This window comes from Eptesicus fuscus, chromosome 17 (genome assembly GCF_027574615.1).
Source record: "Eptesicus fuscus isolate TK198812 chromosome 17, DD_ASM_mEF_20220401, whole genome shotgun sequence".
Classification (NCBI taxonomy): domain Eukaryota; kingdom Metazoa; phylum Chordata; class Mammalia; order Chiroptera; family Vespertilionidae; genus Eptesicus; species Eptesicus fuscus.
In genome coordinates, this window is record NC_072489.1 from 17,102,304 (window position 1) to 17,128,680 (window position 26,377).

Genomic DNA, 26,377 nt, shown 5'->3' on the forward strand with positions numbered 1-26,377 from the left:
AGAGGAGCTAGCCCTGAACAGGAAAATGCTACCTCTTATTTGAGCTAGAAGGAAATAGGGTGATAGTAGGTACAAATATTGTTAAACATACAAATTTAGAAAATTAGAAAGCTTATATCTGTTATCGGAATTTCCTGTAAGTAGGAGGCCAGGCTAAGGTTGGCATGGGGAGTTTAATGTAAAGTCTTAGAATAAATACTGTGGGAGTATCGGGGGAGGAACTCTAAGCAGTGGCCTTTGCACACTATTACATGATTTTTCTCTAGCCATGTGCAGTAGCTTGCATGTAGGATAAATGGCTAAGATTAGGAATTTATAGAGTACCTATGGTGGAAAGACAATGGGGTAAGGATTGTAAAATACTAAGAAGAGAAGGGCAATATCATCTAAGTTTGATAGAAAAGAAAGCAATACATGAGGAAGGTGATAGTAAAAAGTTAAGAGAGAGAGCTATCAGAAGCCTAAAGATCTGGGTGAAGTCAAAGGAGAAAGTGAGTGAACTAAAGGGCTAGAAAGAAAGTAAACTGTGGTCAGAAGTTGGTATATAAGTAGGGCAGTTCAAGGAAAGAAGGTCCTAAACAATCACTGAAGTGGTTTGCTGGAGTAGAATATAAATGACAGTTCCTGAAATAGAGATGACATAGGCTATTAAAAGTTACTTTTTTTTTTTCATTATTGTCCCCCTAAGTAGCCTTTTTAGGTATTTTTTCCTGATTACCCTCATTCCCCAAAAGGCTTAATACCACAAATACACTGTATATTTGTTGATATATTATAAACAACTAAGATGTTTTACTCCTCAAAAACCAATTTTCTTCCCCTTGGAGGCAATATCCCCTTTGATGAAAATACATGGGCACCCTGGCTGGGTAGCTCAGTTGGTTAGAGTGTTGTCCTGACAAGCTAAGATTGTGGGTTCAATTCCCAGTTAGGGCATATACAAGAATCAACCAATGACTGCATAAATAAGTGGAACAACAAAATGATGTTTCTCTTTCCCCTTTCCCTCTCCCTTTCTCTTCAAAATAAATAAATAAAGAAAGAAATAAAGAAAGAAAGAAAGAAAGAAAGAAAGAAAGAAAGAAAGAAGGAAAGAAAGGAAGGAAGGAAGGAAGGAAGGAAGGAAGGAAGGAAGGAAGGAAGGAAGGAAGGAAGAAAGAAAGGAAGAAAGAAAGAAAGAAAGAAAGAAAGAAAGAAAATGCATGGACTAGGGTGTTAGATGGGCAGTCTACATGCATGCTGAAGTAGCTCAGAATGGCAATTCTTGTGGTCAGGCTTCTTTTTTCCCTAACAGAAATGGAGACTCAGGTTTCACTGAAATATTAGTCAGTAAAATTCAATATTCTACTTGATTTTATGAATTAAAGGAGCTTGTCATCTTATAAAGATTCTTTGGAACCTAATATACTATTGGAATACATTTAGGTTGCTAACAAATGCAGCATCTCATTGTAACAAGAGTTTAGAAGAATTTAAATGATGTTGAACAAGTATTTTGCTTCATGGATGTTAATTATGAATATGGATATTTAACGCGAGAATCTATATTTTATTTGGTCAAGTTTTTAGTCACAAATGACAAGATTATTTACTACTGCTATTTTGCAATTTGTCACTTGGGGGCAGCAAAAATACTTTGGAATCACAGAAGTATAGCATTTAACTAATAGGACAGAAAGGTTATTAAAGATATAAGGCACAGTGTTAGGCAATAAAAATCGAAAAAACTAAATGCCAAGCCTCAAAAGATATCATAGTCTAGTAGAGGGGAAAAGACATTGTACATGAATAATTATAATACAAGAGAGCACAGGATGAGTGAAATGAGAGGTACAATGTGCTTATAGGAATTCTGAAGAATTTGAAGTTGGATGTAGGTCAAAGTTTCATGAAAGATAGGCAGTTAAGTAGATCTTGAAATATGACAGGTAGAGATCAACAGGGAGAACTTTTTCAGTTGATAGAATGTATGAAGTAAGGAATGAGGGGTTAAACAACTTGGGGCATTTGTGGGGAAATAAAGAATATAATTTGATTTTTTTTAGAACACAGTAGATACACAGTGGGCTGATAGACATTTGGAAAAGACAGAAAGCAACAGCAAAGACAATAGCAGGCTAAGGGGTCTGGACTTCAATCAATAAATACATAAAAAGAACCCATTAAAGGGGTATGTATCTAAGGGGGAGAGAGAGAAGAGGGAAGATGAGTGAGGTGAAAGGGAAAGACCCATACATAGACAGATATACATATGCAAGCCCTGTCCAGAGCTGTGATTAAATACATTTTTCTGGCTGTTAAGTTCTGTTCAAGAGTGAGTAGTATGAGCGAGACATGGAACTAGATGCTGGAGACTCTGAGTGAACAATGGCATACATGAACGGTTTACCCTCTCTCTTCTCTACTAGACAAGTTTAGGAGGACAAAAGGCTAAATAATATTCTTGGGCTTTCCTTTTCCCACACATCAACAGCCCATGACCACTGGTCTAATAACAGAAGAAAAATGCCTATAGTCTATAGCAGCCATTAAAAATATAAGATAAACAATTCTTAGCTTTCTTCTGTTTCCTAAGGAAATAGAAATATGTCTCAGCTATTTCAAATGTTTCTTTTTTATTAAGGGAGGTTGGATCTGTGGTGGTATCACATATATAATAAGTGATAATAAATCCCTCATACTTCCTAAAGTGACACTATGAATTTCCAAGTTACTAAAAAAATATCACTGGCAATAAAAATTAGTTCTAGCTACTGATATTTACTTAAGGAGTGACAATTAGCTATTTATTAAGGAGACAGTATTATTAATAATTAATGGACTATTTCATTGGCTTCATAAGAAAATAAAGTATTGCAGGTTGAATTTGAAGTAAGTATAGTTATTTACTGAGAGAAAATATGAAATGAGCTTCTGTTATTTCAAAGAAAAAAATTCCACCAATTCAAACAGTGTCTTTAATAGCTACTGATATGTAATAAATGAGCCTTGGTTGATAAAGAATAGACCAAGAGTATAAAATGATTAGATAACTAATTTTGCCTCTCTTCCATGAAGTAAAAACAGTAACAAAAAAACCCCCCACGTATTCACTTAACATACTGAGAAGTAGCCCAGAGTTTAGTTTAACTATTTAAAAATATTTTTTTTGGTATTGATTTCAGAGAGGGAAAAAGAGATAGAATCATCAATAATGAGAATCATCGACTGACTGCCTCCTGCACTCCCCACACTGGGGATCGAGCCTGAAACCTGGGCATGTGCCCTGACTGGGAATCAAACGGGGAATTGAACTGTCATAGGTCAACATTCAACCACTGAGCCATGCCGGCTGGGCTAGTTTAACTATTTCTTTAGGTATCACCAATTCTCCATTCCAAGAATTCAACAAAAACCAAAAGCTTGGGACTACTCCATCTGACCATTAAATTAATTACACAGTACATAAAAGCCAACCAACTTAGCTGAACAAGTTATCCTATCACTGGTCACTCTTCTCACTTGCCCTCTTATTCTATAACTTACTGTAATATATTTTTCTGAATTTAATGTTTTATATGGCTCTCTTTATAATCTGTGAGCTTCATGAGGGCAGAACCCATATCTTATATCTGTCTCTTTTGCATCTAAAATAGTGCCTGATGCCCAGCAGATGTGGCTCAGTGGTTGAGCATTGACTGATGAACCAAGAGGTCACTGGTTCAATTCCTGTCAGGGCACATGCCCGGGTTATGGGCTCGATTCCCAGTAGGGGTGTGCAGGAGTCAGCCAATCAATGATGTTTCTAGCTCTATCCTTCTCCCTCTCTCTCTAAATATATATAAATACATATTAGAGGCCCGGTGCATGAATTCGTGCACAGGTGGGGTCCAGCCAGCCTGCCCCGATAGGGGCCAATCGGGGAAGATCGGGGCCAGCTGGCTGGGGGGAGAGGACGCAGGAGGTTGGCTAGCTGGCCCTGCACCCGATCGGGCCGGGGGAGGGCAGCAGTGCACGTCATAGTGACTGGTTGTTCCTGTCGTTCTGGTCGTTCTAGTCACTTGGCTTTTATATATATAGAATAGAGGCCCAGTGTACGGATTCATGCACCGGTGGGGTCCCTCGGCCTGACTTGCAGGGATTGGGGCGAAACCGGCTCTTCGACATCCCCTGAGGGGTTCTAGATTGTGAGAGGGCGCAGGCCAGGCTGAGGGACCCCACCGGTGCACGATCGGGCCGGGGAGGGATCGCAGGGAGGGCTCCAGGGCATGTCCGGCCACCTCGCCCAGTCCTGATCTGCCCGACCCTAGCAGCAAGCTAACCTACCAGTTGGAGTGTCTGCCCCTCTGGTGGTCAGTGCATGTCATAGCGACTGGTCGAATGGTCAGACACTTAGCATATTAGGCTTTTATTATATAGGATGCATACATATATTTTTTTAAAAAAAACTTTAAAAAATAAAATAGTGCCTGCACACCTACGTGTGTGTGTGTGTGTGTGTGTGTGTGTGTGTGTGTGTGTGTGTGTAAAGGATAAATGAGTACTTAAATGGAACTGGCCTTAGAAAGAATATGAGAGCCCAGCTGGTATGGCTCAGTGGTTGCGTGTTGACCTATGAACCAAGAGGTCATGGTTCAATTCCTATCAGGGCACATGCCTGGGTTGTGGGCTCAATCTCTAGTAGGGGGTGTTCAGGAGGCAGCTGATCAATGATTCTCATCATTGATGTTTCTCTCTCTCTCTCCTTCTCCCTTCTTCTCTGAAATCAATGAAAACATATTTAAAAATTCTTACCTGGCGTGTTATTACAAAATACGCGTACATTGCCATGGCACTTCCATAAGTGATGAAATAGGTGACAGGCTCCATAATGTCCCAGGAGTATTCCCACCAGGTAAGCCGGGCCAAAATGCCAAACTGTGTGGCCATGTAAGCAAGTCCACCCCATAGCACCAAAGTGGTCCTCTTCTCAGCTTTTCTGCTGATCTCAATTCGTACCTATGGGGCACACATGATCGATCAATCGTAAAGCACTTTGACATAGAATCAATAGAAAACTCTTATTTAAACTGTTCTATGTTCACTAAAGAAACAGGACTCATAATCAAGATACAAGTTAGTCTCAGTTCTATCAAATATAGTTTGTCTTCCTAAATAGTACCTATAGTTCTCACTGAATAAGGTATTTAAAAGGCGTAATATTTATTTAGGACACTGTGTTTTATGTTTCATCCTAGAAGTGGCTGAAAATCTGGTGAACTACAGGAGTGAGTAAGTTATTTTCAATAGTTCTTCATCCAACTACAAGATTATTTTCTTTGAGAGGAGGGAAATGAAAGCATGCAAATGTTCTCTCACTGTTCATATAAAATTTAATCTATTATCAGTTTTTACTCAAAGGGTTTACTAGGGAGGGGGCAGACCAGCACAGTGAGTCAGAGCATGGACTCTGGATTCAGACCGGAAGAGTTTAAGCCCTCATTGCAAATCATCATTAACTTCAGTATTGAGTTGCTCTGAGGATTAACAGAATATAGGTAAAATACTTACCATAATTCCTGGTAGATAGTAAATATACAGTATAGGATGATAATTACTTTATTATAGTTGACACATAGAAAATGCTTTATGTTTTGAAAAAACCAAATTTAAAACTCCTCCCTCTTGACAACAGTTCCTTAAATTTAGTTTATCACAACTTTCTTGTTTTTAATCTTTATTGTTGAAAGTACTTATATATGTTCCTCCTTTTCCCCCAATAACCCCCATATCACAGCTTTCTGATGGTCTTAAGTTTAATGAGAACAACCTTGAGATATGTGTTGATTATTTTTAAAGAAATCAGAAAAAGCACAATATAAAGAGTATTTGTTCCCTTTGTAATTCTCTTATAGTCTAATTTCTTAAAATGAAAATGCTTATATAATCAAAAAGTAAGAATGACACATGTTCATTCTAGAATACTCAGAAAAGTGTAAAAAATCAATCATAATCCTACTACTCTATTGGCATATCTTTCTCTACATATGTATGTATTTAAAATACATACATATGTATAACTATGAGCATAATACATTTAAAACTTGGATCACAGTATGTACTAATATGCTTATTTTTATAATTTCCTTTCCATAAAATATATGAATAGTTTTCTATAGCATATTAGGTCTACACAATCATGTTAAACAGCTGTATAATATTTGATATAATTCTTAACTTGATTAAAATCATTACCCACTATCCTCAGAACCTTTCTTGATCAGCAGTTATTCCAAACTTTGTTGTAAAGGTGGTAAATCTGTGTAAGGGCAGACATTCAGACCTCAAAGCTTTAAGTCCATTATCAAGGCTCCAAACTATTTCTTTTTAAGTCTTTTCTTAGCTTTGATTGGAACTTTTTTATGGTTCAGTCCCAAAAACTAGTGGACTAGTTTGATTGACACAGCTCAATTACATAAAAAAGCAAATTTAAAATGGAGGTAAATATGCTCTGAAAAAAATATATCAGTGAAGAAAAAAGTCAGAGGTTTGAATTTGTACCTTTTCCAGGGGTGCCAGTTGCTCTTTGAGATCCTCTAATCTTTCGATAAGCTCCCTCTCCTTGCTTAGCTGGTGCTGCTCGATGCAGAGTGTAGTGTATAGCTGCTGGACTAGTGTTTTTACGTCGTTCAGCGTTGCTGCATTTTCATGGCTTAAGAGGTCTGAAAGGAAAAGGTTACTTTTTTAAAAAAATGTATGCCTTAAGTGAAGAGTTGCTATTCTTGGGGCTATTAGACAATAAGGACAAGGCAGATTCATCCACAATAGGGATCTCACTTTCAGTGTGAAACTGAAGGAAAGTAATATTTCTTTTTTAAAAAAGGAGGTATCTACAAATCATAGAAAGTATACTCATATTTGGGCAACTTGAAAATTTTGAAACCAACATTCACCATTATATTTTTAGATGTTTAAATGCTACCTATGAGGCTACAAATAATAACCTTCATTATATAAAAATAAAAAATGAAGACAGTATGTTAAAAACAAGAAGAGAGGTTTAAAATCAATCTTATTATCATGCTTATTAAAATGCTGATCTATAATTTATCTATGGCCTTACCATTTTAATTGATGATTTTCCCCCTTTAGTACTATCTGAAGAAAAGCTAAAGTATTTCAAATTTGCACATACAAAGGTATAAATAAAAATACCATTATTCTAATAATCTTAGCTCCCATACATCTTCCCCCTAGCATACAACTTTTATTTATTTCTGTTGGGAAAAGACACAGAATAGCTGTATGGACCTCAATATCATGCTCTAAAGGACATGAAGTTATAATGATTGAAAGGGTAAAAGATTAAATTCTTTGATTCATTATCCTCTTCTGTGAGTAGGATGTGTTTCCAGAAATATAAAAATTATGTTGTGAGAACTTAATAAAAAATCCAGCTGATTTCAGCTGCCATTTATTAAAGCACTACAAATAAAGCTTTTGTTTTAGAATATTAGCCTTATTGTGCCATTTTCTTAAGTTCAGCCCTTTTCTAAATAAAAATAAGCTACAATCAGAATTAACTATACAGTTAAAAAAAGAATTTTTATTAAATTTATTGGGGTGACACTGGTTCATAGGATCATATAAGTTTCAAGTATTCATTTCTGTGATACATGATCTATATATAGCATTGTGTGCCCACCACCCAAAGTCAAATAATCTTCCGTCACCATGTATTTGGCCCCTTTACCCTTTACTACCGCCCCACCCCCTTCTCTCTGGTAACTACCATACTGTTAATCTGTGAAATATTCTTCAAAAATATCCTTTAGTACAGTTAACACAGGAAGTCAATCAATAAAAATTCAAATAAGGGCAGCAAATTGGATTAGAGAAGAGCTGATATAGTAAAATGGGATGAGCATAGAGTCTTGCACACTTTGAACTCTAGAAGTCATCTATGTCAACAGGGTCTTCTTTGCACTAAAGTTGCAGCTCACATTTGCATTCAGCTTTACACTTTCCAGCTACCAGAAGAGGAAACTGCACTCTAGAAAGAAGTAACTTGTCTAGAATTTCACAGTGAGGTGGCAGCATCCCTCGGGATTTCTCTATCAGCCCTCTTTTGGTAATCCTTACCCTAACGGTGGGATGTATCTGAATTTCCAGGTTCTTTGGCAAGCTTTGATTTGTCCATCTGTGTCACTGCTTAAAAATTGGTGACTATTCTCCCATCTTCCAAGCTCCCTTTTCAGACTCCTACTTCTTCAGCTTCATACAACTAACTGTACAAGGTTTCATTCCTATACTAAGTCTTTTATTCCATAACTAGAGGCCTGGTGCACGAAATTCGTGCACAGGGGGTTAGGGGGTGTCCCTCAGCCCAGCCTGCACCCTCTCCAATCTGGGACCCCTCGAGGGATGTCCCACTGCCCATTTAGGGCAGTCGGACATCCCTCTTACAATTCAGTACTGCTGGCTCCCAACTGCTCACCTGCCTGCCTTCCTGATTGCCCCTAACCACTTCTGCCTGCCAACCTAATCACCCCCTAACCACTGCCCTGCCAGCCTGATTGATGTCTAACTGCTCCCCTGCCAGCCTGTTTGAACACAGAGGAGATTCTGGCCTCTGAAAAATCAAAATGCTACCAAGTTAACTCATTTAATTCACTCAAGTAAAATGACCACCTGAGTCAATCAGGGTTACAATATCATAGTAACATTTGTAAAGAAAAGGAATCAGAAGAACTCAGGAACTAGATTAATCACTCCTGGTTGGCTGGGAGTTGAAGAAAGAAAGAATAGGATCATTAAAGGCTTCATAGAAGAGCTGACATTGACAATTTTGACATAAGGAAACGAGGTTAGGAAGAAAGGAGACAGGTACCAGTATCTTAGGCAGAGAAAAGATGAGCAAACACTCAGATGGCAAAGAATTGGACATAGGAACAAAGGGACACAGGGTGGAGGAAAAGCAGGCAACATGTAAGAGAGAAAGAGAAAAATTTTAAAGGTAGATGTGGACCAGACTTTGGAGGCATTCAATACTTAGATTTTTACTCAGATCTTTTTCTATATTAGTCACAATTCTCAAAAGCAGAATTGAAAAGTGGAGATGTCCTAGTAGGCTGGTAGAGGGATGGTAGTGATGGAAGGAGCATTAAGAATACTAGTCAGTAACAATAAATATCAAGGATAAAGAAAGAAAAGTAGATATAACTCAATATGCTACTTTAGAGGGCTATTGAGCATCAGTACTGTGCAGAGCCACATTGGAGCCTGGGGTAAAAGAAAAATCAGCAACATTGACTATGTTGTTATTTAAATTTTTGATATTTTGTTCATCATGTCTTTTCATTAACAGTTTTCTTGTAAATTTATTTATTTTGACTACTAAGTTTTTAGGCTCCCTTTTAAAATTTACTCCTGAGGCAAGTACCTCACTGTTTTGCATAAAAGTATATATATGTCAGAAGTTCCTAAGGTCTATTATTGTATAACTAGAGGCCCGGTGCATGAAATTCGTGTGTGGGGGGGCAGATGTCTCTCAGCCCAGCCTGCACCCTCTCCAATCTGGGACATCCCTCTCACAATCCAGGACTGCTGGCTCCCAACTGCTCGCCTGCCTGCCTTCCTGATTGCCCCTAACCGCTTCTGCCTGCCAGCCTTATCACACCCTAACCACTCCCCTGCCAGCCTGATTGATGCCTAACTGCTCCCCTTCCAGCCTGTTTGCCCCTAACTGCCCTCCCCTGCAGGACTGGTCACCCCTAACTACCCTCCCCTGCAGGCCTGGTCCCCCCAACTGCTCTCCCCTGCAGGCCTGGGTCCCCCCCAACTGCCCTTCCCTGCAGGCCCAGTCGCCCCCAACTTCCCTCCTCTGCCGGCCTGGTCACCCCTAACTGCCCTCCCCTGCAGGCTTGATCGCCCCCAACTGTCCTCCCTTGCAGGCCTGGTCCCTCCCAACTGCCCTCCCCTGCTGGCCATCTTGTGTCCACATGGGGGCAGCCATCTTTGACCACATGGGGGAAGCCATCTTGTGTGTTGGAGTGATGGTCAATTTGCATATTACTCTTTTATTAGATAGGATAATTGACTTTCAGACTGCTGACTTGGAACTATAAAAAAAAAGGATTAATTCTCATTACAAATGTTTAAGAGCACAGGGAAGTCCATAATTCATTTTAAAAAGACCTCCCCCCCATAATGTTATTAAAATAATATGACTTTTAGCCTGTATGGAGGGAAGAAGCTTAAGTTATGTAGAACATTCACTTATGTGAACCAGTGGCAATATCAGATAATAAGCTTTCTCATGTGTAGGTAGAATTTAAGTTTTAGTCAATGTACTGGCTAAGTGCCAGGTACTCAAGGAGTTCTTCAACTGAAACAGAGTCTGCATGTAAACCTGTCAGTGTTCTTGGAATACTGCCCGTTTCTCAAGGTTATCCAGGGAAAAGTTAAGTTCTTTCCAAAAGCCCTTCCCTCGTTCCTCTGACCTTATCAAGGTTACTTTTTACCTCTCTTTGGTGGTCGGACATGATATGTTAAGTCGTTAATGACCAGCTTAAAGTCATCAAGGAGGAGGAGATCTATCCCTGTTGAGGCAGCAACTCGAACACCATCTGTGAAAAAAGTTTAATGTGAAAAGGTAAACTTGTCCTATGTCCATAATTATTTAAGAATGGTCATGAAAAAGTAATCCTCAAAATAGATTTTAAGAATGATGTCTCTCTTAATTGCAGTTAACTTTTTGCCTCATCCCCAAGTCTATGCTAAACAAAGCTTATACTATTATCTGAGACCATGCTAAACAAAGTTTATGCTATTATCTGAGACTTTTTGTTTTCATGGCCTCAAGCCTGTGAAGATTTAACGACATAGTTTTCCGGGAGAACTTCATGAACAAATGAAATAATTATATAGATCTATAGGTGTCAGTTGGAAATCTAGGGCCACTGGGAGAGCTGCACGGGCGTCTTATATTTGTCTGTGATGGAAGGTAGGTGAGTAAAAAAACAACATTTTCCATTATGTGGTACTTTTCAGTGTGGTCACTGATTAGATGCCAATAATTTGTTAGGGATGAATGCTAGGGCTAGCAAGTACACCAAGCTGGTCTACTAGTTATACTACTTCATGAATTGAGTATTAAGTCTATCTCAAATATTTATAGCATAGAAATGTGGCAAATTGTTAATAACTGGTGAATTCAAGTGAAGGGTAAGTGGGTACTTATTGTACTAATGTGGATTTAAAATGTTTCAAAGTAAAAATGAGGAAAATATGTAAAGCACTTAAAAACAAATAAGTAAAATGGGTGTCATGTCAAATGGGAATTTTTGGTGCCTTATTTTATATTCTTTTCAAGTATACATGTTTTTATTTTGGTAAATCTTTATGTGAAAGACATAAGAAAATCTAAAAAGAAGTCCTAATATTTCATATCTCCAGAGAGGAGGAGTCAACCACTGGAAAAATTTATTTTATGCCTAAGGCAATGATGAAAGGTCTTAATAATATACAGTGCCCACAGCATTATATGTGAGGTGCGTTTGAATGAGACTCTCTGTGCATATATATTTGTTAAAACTGAACAGTTATATCTGAGAACCACTTTCTCTCCTGCTGACATTTGCTAAGCAAAGAAAGTTAAGAGTAAGAGATTCTTTTGCAGAAACCTGTGTGTGTGTGTGTGTGTGTGGTGGGGGGGGGTGGTTTGGGGAAATGGATGGGTGGGAATTAATAATGAAGGTGACTGTACCTGGTGAGTAGATTGCAACTCTGTCAATTCCCCGATCCTCTTCTTGTAGTTGTCGTAAAAACACACCAACAGAGTCTGAGATAGGTTTGAGTGTGAACTGGCAGCGTTCACGCCGGGATGGTAGCCTCACAGATATCACAGGTAACCCATTTTGATACACCACTGTCACATCTGAATGAAAAAGACCCCCAATTATATGAAAGTTAGATTCATTATAAGTTACAGCTATATTCTTACCATTCTTACTAGTATATGGGATCTGTTATTATAAGTGTGGTTTAAAATGTTTTCAAAGGTTTAAGAATATGTCCTTTAGCTTTAGTTGACAGTTATTCTGGGAATTAGAATCACACAACTCACTTTTCAGAAAAATGGAAACATGCAAAGGATTATCTTCTAAGTGGATCAAGGAAAAGCTTTCTTAGGAATTTGAGGTAAAGTTTTTGGTATTGCTGAAGAACTTTACCTGGTTCCGTTTATTAAGATTTTATTAGGTAGTCAGAGATTGCTAGCTGACTCCATAACCTATAGGAAGTGGCTCTTGGGAGGCCACTAATGATATCTTAAAGTACACCAATAAGGGAGATTCTTGTTCAAGAATACAACTCATATTTATAGTACAATATTATATCCAAGGTACTTGATAACTATGCATTCTCTTACACAACATGGACATATTATGAAATAATAAAAAACAGTTCCTTTTATATTCTCCTGAACATCTTCCTGAGCTTAGAGAGAAGCCAAAGATGAACTATTTGGCATTTTCTAACAAAAAGTTAATAAAGGAGATATTATTATAAGCTGTACAACTGAAAGGATTTTCTACAACAGTATGGCACAGAATTCCTTATTTCCTTATCTTTTTCCTCACTACTCTTGATTTGCAGAGCCTGTCATTAAAACAAATGTCAGAATAACTCAAAGTAATTTTCAAATGAATTTTTAAAAATAAATTAATTTTGAACCAGTTTTCTTCACATAAGCAATCAAATATTTAAAGATAAGTTAGCACCAAGGAAGGAAAACAGGTTTCAGAGTAAAATCTGGGCTGGAATTCTGGCTAACTTTGGACATCTTATATAAATTCTCTGAGCCTCACTTTTTCATATATAAGCTGGGTTTAATCCCTAACTGATAGAGTTGTTATGAGGAATCCTATATAATAAAAGGCTAATATGCAAATTGACTGAATGGCAGAATGACCGGTCACTATGATGCGCACTGACCACCACGGGGCAGACGCTCAATGCAGGAGCTGCCCCCTCGTGGTCAGTATACTCCCACAGGGGGAGCACAGCTCAGCCAGAAGCCGGGCTCATGGCTGGTGAGCGCAGCGGCGGTGGCGGGAGCCTCTCTCACCTCTGTGGCAGTGCTAAGTATGTCCAACTGCTGGCTTAGGCCCGCTCCCAATGTGGAGAGCGGGCCTAAGCCATCAGTTGGACATCCCCCAAGGGCTCTTGGACTGCAAGAGGGCACAAGTTGGACTGAGAGTCCCCCTCCCTGCTGAGTGCACAAATTACATGCATGGGGCCTCTAGTAAATAAAATAAACCATTTAAAACACTTAGCACACTGATTGATACATAGTGATATCATTGCCTCATTTGTGTTTTTTTTTTAAGAATCAAAAGATACATTCTATAATGTTTCTAAGGATTCATATCCCTCAAAATTGATGAGTTGAGAGAAAATGTATGTAGATTCAAGTTCTGGAGACCCCAGATGCATTGAAGTTTCCATAGTCATTTACACCTTATTTTCTTACCTATCTAGTAATTTATAAGGTCTAAAATGTATACAAAAGTCTCACTCTAAATTCTTTCATGACTTAAATTTTAAAGCAACCTTTATTAAGGCATAGCTTATAAATAAAAAACAAAACACTATTTTAAATGAATGTTTGATGAGTTTTGACACAATAATAAAAATTCCCTTGAGCCCCACCCCAGTTAATCTCTGGGCAACCAGTTTTGATTTTTGTCACCATATTTTTCTAGTTTCATAACACTAGAATCATATATTATATACACATTTTTAAAACCTGGTTTCTTTCTCTCAGCATGATTTTGATATTCATGTTGCTGTATGCATTAGTAGTTCATTCATTTTTATTGCTGATAGTATTTCACTGTATGGACACACTATAATTTATTTATCCATTCACCTATTGATTGTGGTATACCTTTTCTCATCCTTTTACTTTTAACCTATCCATGTCTTCATACTTAAAGTGGGTTTCCGCCCTGGCCAGTGTGGCTCATCCCGTGCACTGAAAGGTTGCAGGTTAGATTCCTGGTCAGGGCACATGCCCCGGTTGTGGGCTTGATCCCAGCAGAGAGCGTGCAGGGGGTGTGAAAGAAAAACTCCCTTTCACTTCCTCTCTCTAAAAAACATCAATAAAAATATTTTAAAAAATAAAGTGGGTTTCCCTTACACAGCATATACTTAGGTCTTGCTATTTTATCCAATCTGACCATCTCTGCCTTTCAACTAAAGTGTGTATATTATTTGCATTTAATAAATTATAAGTATAGTTGGATATAAGTCCACCCACCATCTTGATACTTAATTTCTTGACCTAAGTGTTCTTTCTTCTACTTTTCCTATATTCTTGCCATCCATCTTTTAGATTTAACTGAGGGTTTTTTTTGTGTGTTTTTTTTTAAATTTATCTGAGAGAGAGAGGAAAGAAGGAAGGGAGGGGGAGAGAGAGAAAGAGAGAGAAATATCAATGTGAGAGAGAAACATTGATCAGTCCATCAGCCAATAGCACCCTGGCCGGGAATCAAACCCTCAACCTTTTGGTGTATTGGATGATGCTTCAACTGAGCCACATTGACCAGGGATTATTTTTTATGATTATGTTTAATCTCTACTAATGGCTTATTAACTATACCTCCTCATGTTTTTAGGGGAGTTACTCTACAGCAGGTGTTGGAAAACTTTTTCTGTAAAGAGCTAGATAATAAATATTTTGGCCATTGTGGGCCATAAGATCTTTGTTCCAACTGCAGACTCTGCACTGTGGTGCAAAAGCAGCCTTAGGCAACACGTAAACAAATGGGCATGGCTGTGTCCCAACAAACTTTTTCTATAAAATAAGCAGTGAGCAGGACTTGGCTTACTGGGTTTGCTGAACCCTGTTCTAGGGTTTACAATATACACCTTTAATTTATCACAGTTAATTTTCAAATAATTTATGCCATTTTAGGTATAGTGCAGTGGACGCTACAACAGTATACTTCCATTCCCCTTGCTTTGTAGTATCATATATTTTACTAGAGGCCCGGTGCACGAAATTTGTGCACTGGAGGGGGGGTGTCCCTCAGCCCGGCCTGTGCCCACTCGCAGTCTGGGACCCCTTGGGGGATGTCGGTCTCACAGTCCAGGACCCCTCACTCCTTACCGCCCACCTGCTCGCTCCTTACCACTCGGCTTGCTGCTCCTTAGTGCTGCCACAGATGTGGGAGTGGCTCCTGCCACTGCCGCTGTGAGCCCAGCTTCTGGCTGAGCGGCACTCCCCTGTTGGAGTGCACTGACCACAAGGGGGTAGCTCCTGCATTAAACATCTGCCCCCTGGTGGTCAGTGTGCATCATAGTGATTGGTTGTTCTGGTCGTTCCACCATAACGGTCACTTAGGCTTTTATTATATAGATGAAACTACCTGACAGTCAATGTGCCTCCCTGAGGGGTCCCGGATTGCGAGAGGGCGCAGGCCAGGCCGAGGGACTCCACCAGTGCACGATCTAGGCCAGGGAGGGATGTGGAAGGTTGGCCAGCTGGGGAGGAACAGCGGGAGGGCTCCAAGGTATGTCCGGCCCATCTTGCTCAGTTCCGATTGGCCAGACCCCAGCAGCAAGCTAACCTACTGGTTGGAGCATCTGCCCCCTGTTGGTCAGTACACATCATAGCAACTGGTCAACTGGTCGACCGTCTGCCCCCTGATGGTCAGTGCATGTCATAGTGAGCGGTTTAGCGGCCTTAGCATATCATTAGCATATTACACTTTGATTGGTTGAACAGATGACCATATGACCAGACACTTAGCATATTAGGCTTTTATTATATAGGATTTCTGTATGTTATAAGCCACACAATACATTATTTTTGCTTTGATATGTGATATTTTCAAGAAATTCTGAAATGAGGACAAATCTCTTTTATTTTTACACACATATTCATCCCTTTTGTATAGATCCAAATTTCCATTTAGTATTATTTTTTTTACTTGAAGGGCTTCCTCAAACATTTCTTGATGTGCAGATGTTGCTGGCAACAAATTCTCTCAGCTTTGGCAAGTCAGAAAAAGGCTTTATTTCCCCTTCATTTTTGAAGAGAATTTTGCAAAAAATTCTACGTTGACAGATATTTTTTTCCTTTCAGCACTCTAAAGAACTATGTCTTCTGGTTTGCAAAGTATATATTTATCTTTGTTTCTCTGTATGTAATATGTCTTTTTAATTCTGACTCCTTTTAATATTTTCTCTTTATCATTGGTTTTAAACAAGTTTATTATAATTTTTCTTTCTATGTTATTCTTCGTGATTATTGCATGTGAGTCATTACATTTCTTCAAATTTGGGAGAATTCTGTCCATTATTCAAATATTTTTCCTGTTTCCTACACTTCTTCTTTTGGGATTCTAGTTACACTTAATATTAGTTCATGTGATACAGGGCACCGAGGTGCTTTTCATATTTTTTGTTTTTGTTTTTCCCCTCTCAGCTTCATTTTGGATAGTTTTAATTGTCATGCGCTTCAATGTCACTGACCTTTTCTTCAGTAGTGTTTTATCTGCTGTCAATTACATCTGCACTGTTTTTCACTTCAGACATATTTTTCATCTCTAGAAGTTCCACTTGTTTTATTTTTATATCTTCTTTTTCTCTTCATGTTATGCTTATTTTTTCTTTCTCTCCTCTGAATAAAAGGATCATATTTATAATAACTATTTTAAAATTCTGATCTGTTAATGTCTTCCTCTCATCATTTCTACGTCTATTTCAATATTCTGGTTCTTTTCCTGCTTGTTCATATTCCTAGTCATTTTTGATTGGAGGTTAAAAACTGTTAATTTTACATTGTTGAGTGCTGGATCTTGTATAGTTAAGTAGCTTTCTTTTTTAAAAAAAGTTTTTTTTTTTTTAAATATATATATTATTGATTTCAGAGAGGAAGGAAGAGAGGGAGAGAGAGAGACAGAAACATCAATAATGAGAGAGAATCATGGATCAGCTGCCTCCTGCACGCCTCCCACTGGGGATTGAGCCGGAAACCCAGGAATGTGCGTTAGACCGGAATCCAACCTGGGATTCTTCAGTCTGCAGGCTGATGCTCTATCCACTGAGCACACAAGCCAGGGCTAAACATATTTTTATTAATTTTTTTTTTAAGAGGGAGAGGAAGGGAAAGGGAGAGAGAGCTAGAAACATTGATAAGAGAGAACATTGATTGGCATCCTCCTGCACGCCTCTCACCTGGGATTGAGCTCACTACTAAAGCATATTCTGTGACTGGGAAATTGAACCAGCAACCTCTTGGTGCATGGGTTGATGCTCAACCACTGAGCCACACTGGCTGGGCATTAAGTTACTTTCAAGTCTTTAAAAAAGTCTATTAGGATAGATCTAGAGAATCTTTTATTTGAGGGCCATTTTGGTTCCACTTCTAAGATATGGTTCTTCTGGGCGTTTCTACTAAATATTCATGTATTCGGTGCTGTCTTTTCCTTCTGGCTGGAGAGAAATCAAATGATTTCTGGCACTGTATGAGCACTGAAAATCATTCATTTTATAGCTCCTAGCAATTGTTTTCCTTGGAAGTTGTTCTGGCCTGGTCTTATGGTTTAGAATTTAGCTGAAGCCTCCAACACAGGGTTAATCTCATTTGTTTCTCTTCTCTCAGATATCACAGTCCTGTGCAGTTGTCCAATGTCTAAAAACAGTTGGTTCACATATTTTGTCTGGTATTCTAGTTGTTGACAGCAGGACAACAATTTCCATGGCAGTTAATTCTTTGTGAAGACATGATTTTAACTTTTATATAAAAACTAAAAAGAAGCCAAGTCAAAAATCTTTTAGTTTAATCCTTTCAAAAGGGTAGTCTATGTTTCTAAGAAAGAAGATACCAGAAACAATAATGTGAACTTAACACACAGCACGTACCATCTAAAGTTTTCAATATATAAAAAATTTGAAAATATAAAAATATATTCAATATATAAAAATATTTGAAATGTCTTTCTAATTTCTAAGAGAATCCTGAGCAATCCACGGTTTTCTTAAAGTCAGAGCCACTAATATGAACATCTCTTTCTCTTCTGCAGGTAGTAATGATGATGATCTCATAAAACTAGGTGACTAACTTGTTCACCTGGTATTTTTCCCCTCAATTATTTCCTTTCCATATATGAAAAAAAAAATTCAACTATAGATTTCAAAATTAGACTGAGTTGAATTTAAATAAAAGAAATCTATGACTCTTAAACACATATGGTATGGAAAATTTCACTAAAACATGTTTCACAGGTAAGTGCTTAAGGGTTACTATTTTAAAATAACGGAGAGAAAATTAGTCTTTCTCATGTACTTTAACTTTTTTCTTTAAAGACTGTGAAGCTTTTCAAAGGAATGAAATATGAAAGCTTTGAGAAACTGCATGGAATAATACACTTCAGAACTGATAAAGCTTCATTATAATACTGCTTTTGAAATAAATCTGCAGGTCTCCTTCTTTCCCACATAATAAATCACAATGTAAATATTAGTTTTCTTGGTTTGCAACCAAAAAAAGGACAATTACCAAAGTTCCTCCAGTTTAACAATATCCAAAATAGCTGCTGGTTGTAGTTAAGTCACAATGGGCATTTCCAAGCTAATGACAGTTGTCTGCTATTATTCTCAGGAGACAGATATTCTTTTTTAAGTGTAAATTTCATCAGGTGACTCTTGGGTTGTTGTTTTTTTCATCTTTTGCTATAATTTCCATTTCAATAAAATAAGAAATAAGCTATGTTTTACATCAGTGCGCTTCAAAGAAATCTAGAAATATGGGGCATCCAGTATGAATACTGAGAGATAGAACATGACAGCAGATTTAGACATAAAAATAAAAAGACAAGGAATTTTCCAGACTAAAAGAAGTACAAGGCAAACAAATATTTGGGTTTGAAGAAGGAATTATTTTTTTAATGTATTTGGGGCAATAAGTATAAAAAAGTCATAAAATACAAATGCTTGTAATTTAGCCAATTGTTAAAAATGTTTATAAAAATGCATAGCAGGATGTTCGATTGGTGTTCAAAGCAATGGGTAAAATCTTTAAAATATATTATGAACTTGACTATATCTTAAGGTCTTATGAAAGGAAACTGGTACAATAAGAAAGCACATGTGGAGTGTTTTCTGCAAAACTATTTAGAGCTGAACTTTATATGATGGATGATTCCAGTGGCTTATGTCTTACCATTGTCTCTTTCTTCCCTCTTTTTGTAATATTCTACATCAAGAATGTGAAATATAAGCATAACATTTTAGTATTGGAAGGGCCAGGGAAATCACACAGACTAATGTCCTTCTTTTACAGGTGCTAAGGAGAACAAAGTTGAGCAAGGTTAAATGATGGTGCTAAGGTCAGATAGTTCAACCCAAAGCCATTTTACAGCATCTAATGATGTTAACTACTCCTTCATTTTATAAAAAGCTTTCCTTTTTTCACACCCTTCTGGTTGTTTTTACCTTTCTGATTATACCTTCTAATTTTCCTTCATAGGCTCTTCCTGTATTCACCCCTTAAGTTTCTAATTGCTTTGTCCTAGACCTCTATGCTTCTCAATCCACACACTCTCCAGGCAATCTCATCGCCTTACAAAGTGTCAGCTACCATCTAAATGCTGATGTTCAAACCTACGGTAAATTCAATTGTTTGCTGGACAACTAGGTTTCCCACAGGCATACCCCAAACTCAAAAATCCTAAAACTAAATTAATCTTCTCCCAAACCGTCTCTGACATTTCTCATCTCAGACAATAACACCATCATTACATAACTATGGCCCAATCCAGAAAATTGTCTGATATCCTTGACTCCTCTTGTGGATGAAAAAAAGGGCCACGCACTAAACCTGCTGAGCTCAGGAGAGGCATGCCTGGTAGGCCTTACAAACTCAGGACCATGCAGGATGGCCTGAACATAAAAAATTCCTAAGTAAAAGCAGGTCGTGGTGGGTAGTTATGTCCTAGGCCTGTAGTTTCCTTGACACAGGTCAATCTTTACCTTAAGTGAGCCTGTTTTATTGTCTTTTTGCATCCAACAAAATGTATTTTTGAAATTTCAGAGTAATATTTTCCAGACCCCTCAAAACACAACTGCCAGCACCAGAGCAGGAGACCACAGATCCCCTCATTGTTATCTTGTTGCCCACATACCCACCTCTATGAAATGCAAGTGTTTACTGAGGCAGATTAGTAAGAAGCTAGGAAAATTCCTTGACAATTGGAATGCGGAAACTGTGAGAGAGTTAAACAAACGGTTGAGCAATTAGCATCGAGCTAATAAATCACAAGAACTTATCTTCCCTAACCAAAGACATCGAAAAGCAGATAGTTTACATCTCTCCTCACTAACCAAAGAGCAGATAGCTTAAATCACCCAAGTCAGGGAGAGAGATAACAGAGTACCCAGTTAGTGCCATTCGTGTCAGACAAACCCAAAAAGGATGAAGTCAGGGGAATAAATAACACAACAGCCCAAAACACAAAGCCAAGACAAAGGTGAAGCTGACCAGATAATGAACTCAAACCCCACTATACACTCATTTTGATACACCAGCATATTAAAGGACATACCTAGAAAGCCGATAAATATTCTGATTCAGGCCTAAATTTTTCGCCTGCAGAAAACAGATAAAAGCCCTTAAGACAAAGAATGCCAGCATGTGCTCTGCCTTGAGCATTCGCACAGACACCAGACACGTATTTTCGCTTTCTTTCTCCTGAGCTCTAAGGGTTGCAACCAGGGGAGCAGTGGGTAGCAGCAGTTGGTCCCAGGCTAACCCTTTGATCCTGTCTCCACGGGTCCTCCTTTTGCCTCTATTGACTTTTCAGAAAGCCAAGCAGCCCTGCCATGCATGGCTCACTTCCTTTGCCTCTGTGACTTTTTTCCCCGAGTTGAAGCAGCCCTGCCTCGGCTCACTTCCTTTGTCTCTGTGATCTTTCTGAGTCAAAGCAGCTCGGCCTTGGCTCAATCCTGTTGCTATGATCTTGCTGCTTCTATCCTAAGCCCTTCCATTGTCTCACTGTCCTAAGCTTTATTAAATGTACTCTCAAAATCACCTGGACTCATATCTTTGAAATCTTTCCTGCACAAAGTCAAGGACCCACACATCTAAGACCTGTGCTGGGACAAATTGCCTCAGCCCTGTCCCTTTCCAGTGACATTTACTATGAAGTAACCACAAATGTAAAAGAAATATGTGTTTCTCCATTTTGCTTTTTATCCAATCCCAGAAATGTCCTCACTTTGCATTTTCCTACCTCCTTAATCTACCACCAGTGGATTTCATGTAACCCTCCCTTGTGTCTCCATTTATACTAATGTATAAAATAAGGTGCAAAACTGCCAATATCTGCAATATTTTCTCAATCTGTCATGATTTTGCTTCCTGGCAACTGTAATCAGTTTGGCTCAAATAAATTCATAAAATTTTTCTACAGGTTTGGACATTTCTTAGATGCAGAACATGATATTTCTCATATCTAATAGGTCAGCACATCCTTTCATTTTATTTCCTAAAATCTCTAATCCTTCCAATTTGCTCTACTATTACTATCTTAATGCAGGTCACCACTGCCTCTTTCTTATATCAGCTACCTTGTATTGGACTACTTACTTCACTCAAGCCTTGCTCCCATTCAAAAAATTATCCACACTGAATCAGGGTAATCTTTCTTCTTCAAAAACCCCCACTATCCTGAAGTTGGTATTTTGTGTTTATCATTACCATCCATAACACACACACACACACACACACACACACACACACACACACACAGATACAGATGCATATACATACCCAAATATACATTACATAGTAAGTATTGTGATAGCCAGCCTCTGAGATAGCTCTATATGATCCTTGCCTCTAGGTATTCACATCCTTGTGTGGTATCATCTCACATCAAGTCAGGACTGCGCTGCATAATCAGAATACAGCAGATGTGATGGTGTGAAACTTCTGAGGTTATGCCATAAAAGACTGTGTAGCTTCTGTCCCACTCTCTTGAATCACTTGCTCTGGGGAAACCAGTGGTTACATCATGAGGACAATTCTACAGTCCTATGGAGAAGTCAACATGGAGAAGAAGTAGGGTCTCCCACCAAGAGCCAGCACCAACTTCTCAGCTATATTAGTAAGCAACCTTAGAACATGACTCACTTTTAGTTAAGAAATTTAATTTCAGACCATCCTATGTGGTTACGTTAGGTCTCTGAGTTTGTAAGGCTGCCATGCAGGCCTCCCCTTAGCTTGTCAGGCAAGTTTAGTATGCGCCCCCCTCCCCCTTTTTTTTTATTGATTTCAGAGAGAAAGTGAGAGGGAGAGAGAGATAGAAACATCAATGATGAGAGAGAATCATCGATTGGCTGCCTCCTGCACGCTCCCTACTGGGGATCGAGACTGCAAAGACTACAACTCCTGGCATGTGCCCTTGGCTGGAATCGAACCTGGGACCCTTCAGTCCGCAGGCCGATGCTCTAACCTCTGAGCCAAACCAGCTAGGGCATGTGGGCCCTTTTTTATCCACAAAACTAAGATGTGATTATGAGGCCTAAATGATAAAAATTTTGAAAACAAAGTTATAAATCATTTTTTAATATATGTTATTATTAGTCCTACGTGAAAGTCGTACAATTCTATGTACCTTTTGTAATTCTGGTACTTTTAAAATCAGTTTATGAAAAGAATCCTATATAAAAAGAGAGGAATATGCCAATTATCCATTACACCCTGAGGCGTAATGACCAACCGTGTAACGACCGGATCAGGGATCTGCAGGAGGGTGGGGCAGCGAACTACAAGTGGGCAGCGGAGAGCTACAGGATGGGGCAGGGCAGCAAGCTATGGGGGGGGGGGGGTGGGGGGATGGTGGTTAGGAGAGTTACAGGAGGGTGGCAGCAACCTACTGGCGCATGGATTTGTGCGCAGGGCTACTAGTTTCTCATAAATGTCAACAAAGCATTTGTGTGAAGTAAATGGCCATTCCCTCCCTTCCTCCTATCCATGTACTCATTCTACTGAGAATTAAAGATTTTATTTTGCTTTTGTAAAAATGAAACCCTATACCAATATAGTGCTCTAGCCCCTTTTTCTTTATAAGAATACTGCTTTTGATGGTGCTGTTGTGAAAGTACCGTATTTTCTGGCATATAAGATGACTGTTACGTATAGAAGATTTTCTTGGGTTAAAAAGTCGTCTTATACGCCGAAAAATATGGTAACTTCATTAAATTAGACTCCACTTTAATTTCTGGGTGGTGAAAAATACAATACAATCTGAAATAGTGACAGTGCAGTAGAACAATTATGGGTCTTGGAAACTCAGATTTGGTAGTATTCAAGTTCTACCATAGGAGACATGTTGAATCCCCAAGCATATTACTGATTACTGAGTATAATACGTATATCTCAGTTTCCTTCCCTATATTGCAGAGATTCTAATATTTCACAATATTCAATGAGAATATATGAAAATGCCTGCTATAATAGTTTCTCTTGCTTTTTCTGAAATCTAAAGTCTTAAAACCTAAAGACTAAAATCATATAACACATCCATGAGAAATTTTCCAATCATGCCTTTAAATTTCAAGACAACAAAAATTACTTGTTCCACTGAAGGCAAAAAAGGTTGAGAGTATAAATTATGCAAACCAATTCTGTGTTCCTTAGTATTTTTGGATAATTTGCTCTTTGAGAATCTGATAAAGGTATAGATTCCCCCCTTACCCCTATTTCCTAAAAATTTCAAACAATCTTACATAATAATAGATAAACATGTAAATTGACCAGACCTCTGCTACACCCACAGCCAATCAGAGTGAGTATGCAAATTAGAAGGCCAAAGATGGCAGCTGCCCAGCTGCTCCAGGAGTGTTGCAGCGAAGACAAGACTGCAGACTCCAGAGTCTGCAGCAAAGACGAAGATGGCAGACTCCAGCTGGAGTCTGCATCAAAGACGAACAGGCCGGAGTCTGCAGCGAAGAGGAAGAAGGCAAACTCTGGCTGGAGCGAAGGCCTGGGTCCCGGGTGCCAGAGGAAAACCAGTGCTGGAAGCCAAGGGAAGGAAGGCCTATAGCACGAATCTCTTCGTGCAATGGGCCTCTAGTTTATACATAAAAGTTTTAGATTTAATTTATTTTATTGCCTTGGAAATGGATTTCCTTTATAATGCCGGCTATGGACTGAACTGTGTTATAGTGCCCCTCCCCCCTAATTCATATGTTGAATCTCTAATTGCTAATGTGACTATCTGGAGATAGGGTCTGTAAGAGGTATTTAAGATTAAATGAGGTCATAAAGATCAGGCCCTAATATGACAGGACTGTGGTTTTATAAGAAGAGTAAGTGCTCCCCCCACTCCCCATTGTGAGAGGTGGCCATCTGCAAGCTAGGAATAGAGTTCTTACCAGAACCTGACCGTGCTGGCACCTGATCTCAAGACTTCCAGCCTCCAGAACTGAGAGAAAATAAATTTTTGGTCTTTAAGCCACCCAGTCCATGGTATTTTGTTATGGCAGCCTGAGCACACTACTATATTGCCATATTTAAAAAATAAATGTTTGTAAAATCTGAAGCACTTTTCTTCTTTTTAAAACAAAATTAATGGCTATTTCCTGTTTTTTAAAGACACAAAACAAGACTTCAATTAAAACAGAAAATAAACTTCAATTCTATATAAAATGACATTTCAATTACAATACTACTATATTGCTTAGCTTGAATAAAGAAGTCACATAATGGACCCAGTTTTGGAATATGGTAACTTAAATATCATCTTTGATATCTAAAAGGTTGTGCCTTTCTGTTTTGATGAAAAGAAGTTGTGAAAACTTTGAGACTATAAGAAAAGTATGTGGTAAAAACATAATCACAGGTCCCATAGCTCACTTTGTCAATGACGCTAGTCTAGAGAACCTAAGAATTCTCTAATACTCATAGAATTGAATTCATATCACTACTTTGATGCAATATCAAAATGAAAAGATTACAAATTCAAGTTTCAGTTTTAAGGTTTCTGAGCGGAGATATCTTTAAGAGCTATGACATTTTTAATTCCCACAGAGAAACTGACAAGGCTTTCCATTTATGACCAGCCTACAGAGAAACTTAGTCCAGCAGTTGGAAAATTTATATTGTTGTCTATTTCTAATTACCCACTTCAGGGCTATAGCTTGTTTAAAATAGTTCACAATTTTTCTACTCAATAGTAATGACTGAAAGTCTTAAATAAGAAGACTGTGCTCATTCATAAAGCCTCATATATCCCCAAATGATCAAGCCATAACTAAATTCTTTCTTGTATTAAACTTTTTCCTCTTTTAAATAGAAAAACTCCTATCCAACATTTAATCAAGCCAAGAAGATAATTCTATTTTGATTCTTTTTCTTATAAATTTTTTTCTCATGATAGTGATTACTTCTGTGACAACAGGCAAGGCTTCTTTTAGGGCTATTGGAAGAGTCTTAAATGCCAGTATGTACCAACTGGGGGGAAAATGGGTGAAGCTCCTTTCTTCTCTGAGGCAATACACATATGCATGATACTAAGTGTGGAAGATGCATCGCTTGTGTAGAAAGTAAAGTAACAGGATCTTCCTCAGAGTGAAAAATAATTTTTTCTGGTTGTTATTTTGGCAAAAAATTTTAACACTCTTTCAAAGATGGTGATAGTCACTAATGTTAACAGCCTTTCTAATTTCCATAAGAGAATCTCACATATTTAGGATTTTTCCTTAACTGTGAAAAGTTGCTTATTAACAGATAAAAACTAGGAATTAATTCCTCCGAGCAATATCAATAGTTTCATCAAGTTGCATTGTGGAGAGAAATAGAATAGTTTCCAATTTCCTCAAAACTTATTTCAAAATATTGGAATAAATGTTGCAATCCTAGATTAGATGCCATCATCTGATATTTGACATAAATTTGCTTCTATTCCAAACTAAGCTAGTTCAAATACTGTCAGTGCATAAAGCTTAAAGGTCTTTCCAATTTCATGTGACTGGTTTTCTTGGCAATGATAGTCAATTATATAGAATCATTTAAAAAGGGAGGGGGATATTTTGTGATGGAACAAGTTCAATAACATTCTGGTAGTTTCAAATTGAAACTTCTACTTCTAAAAAAATGCAAACTGTAGAATACATTTCAAAAATGGAAAAATACAAGGTGTTTCAGTTATTCCAACTTCATATTTAGGTTGGTGAGAATGCTGACCACATTAAAACACTGAAGCTTTGTGTTCCATCATTTTTGGAGTTTCATTTTTTTTTTTTAAAGTTGAAATGAAAGATAGTAGTGGGATATGTTTGTGCCTTCAATATGATGTTGACAATAAATACAGAACTTACAACTGTGTACCAGAGTGTGACCATT

At 38.1% G+C, this 26,377-nt stretch overlaps 1 protein-coding gene across 3 annotated transcripts in view; it reads right to left on the bottom strand.

The window, feature by feature from the left end:
- Nucleotides 1–26,377, bottom strand: part of MCU (mitochondrial calcium uniporter) — a 190,186-nt gene that overhangs the window by 8,022 nt on the left and 155,787 nt on the right. For 2 of the 3 annotated variants that reach the window (XM_008145398.3, XM_054728755.1), the window contains 4 exons: nucleotides 11,726–11,896; nucleotides 10,482–10,586; nucleotides 6,520–6,680; nucleotides 4,774–4,977 (listed from right to left, as the gene is read on the bottom strand). In XM_008145398.3, the coding sequence (XP_008143620.1) occupies nucleotides 4,774–4,977; nucleotides 6,520–6,680; nucleotides 10,482–10,586; nucleotides 11,726–11,896 (641 nt within the window). The remainder of the gene's footprint in view (nucleotides 1–4,773; nucleotides 4,978–6,519; nucleotides 6,681–10,481; nucleotides 10,587–11,725; nucleotides 11,897–26,377) is intronic. The other variant, XM_054728754.1, reaches the window with a different exon arrangement.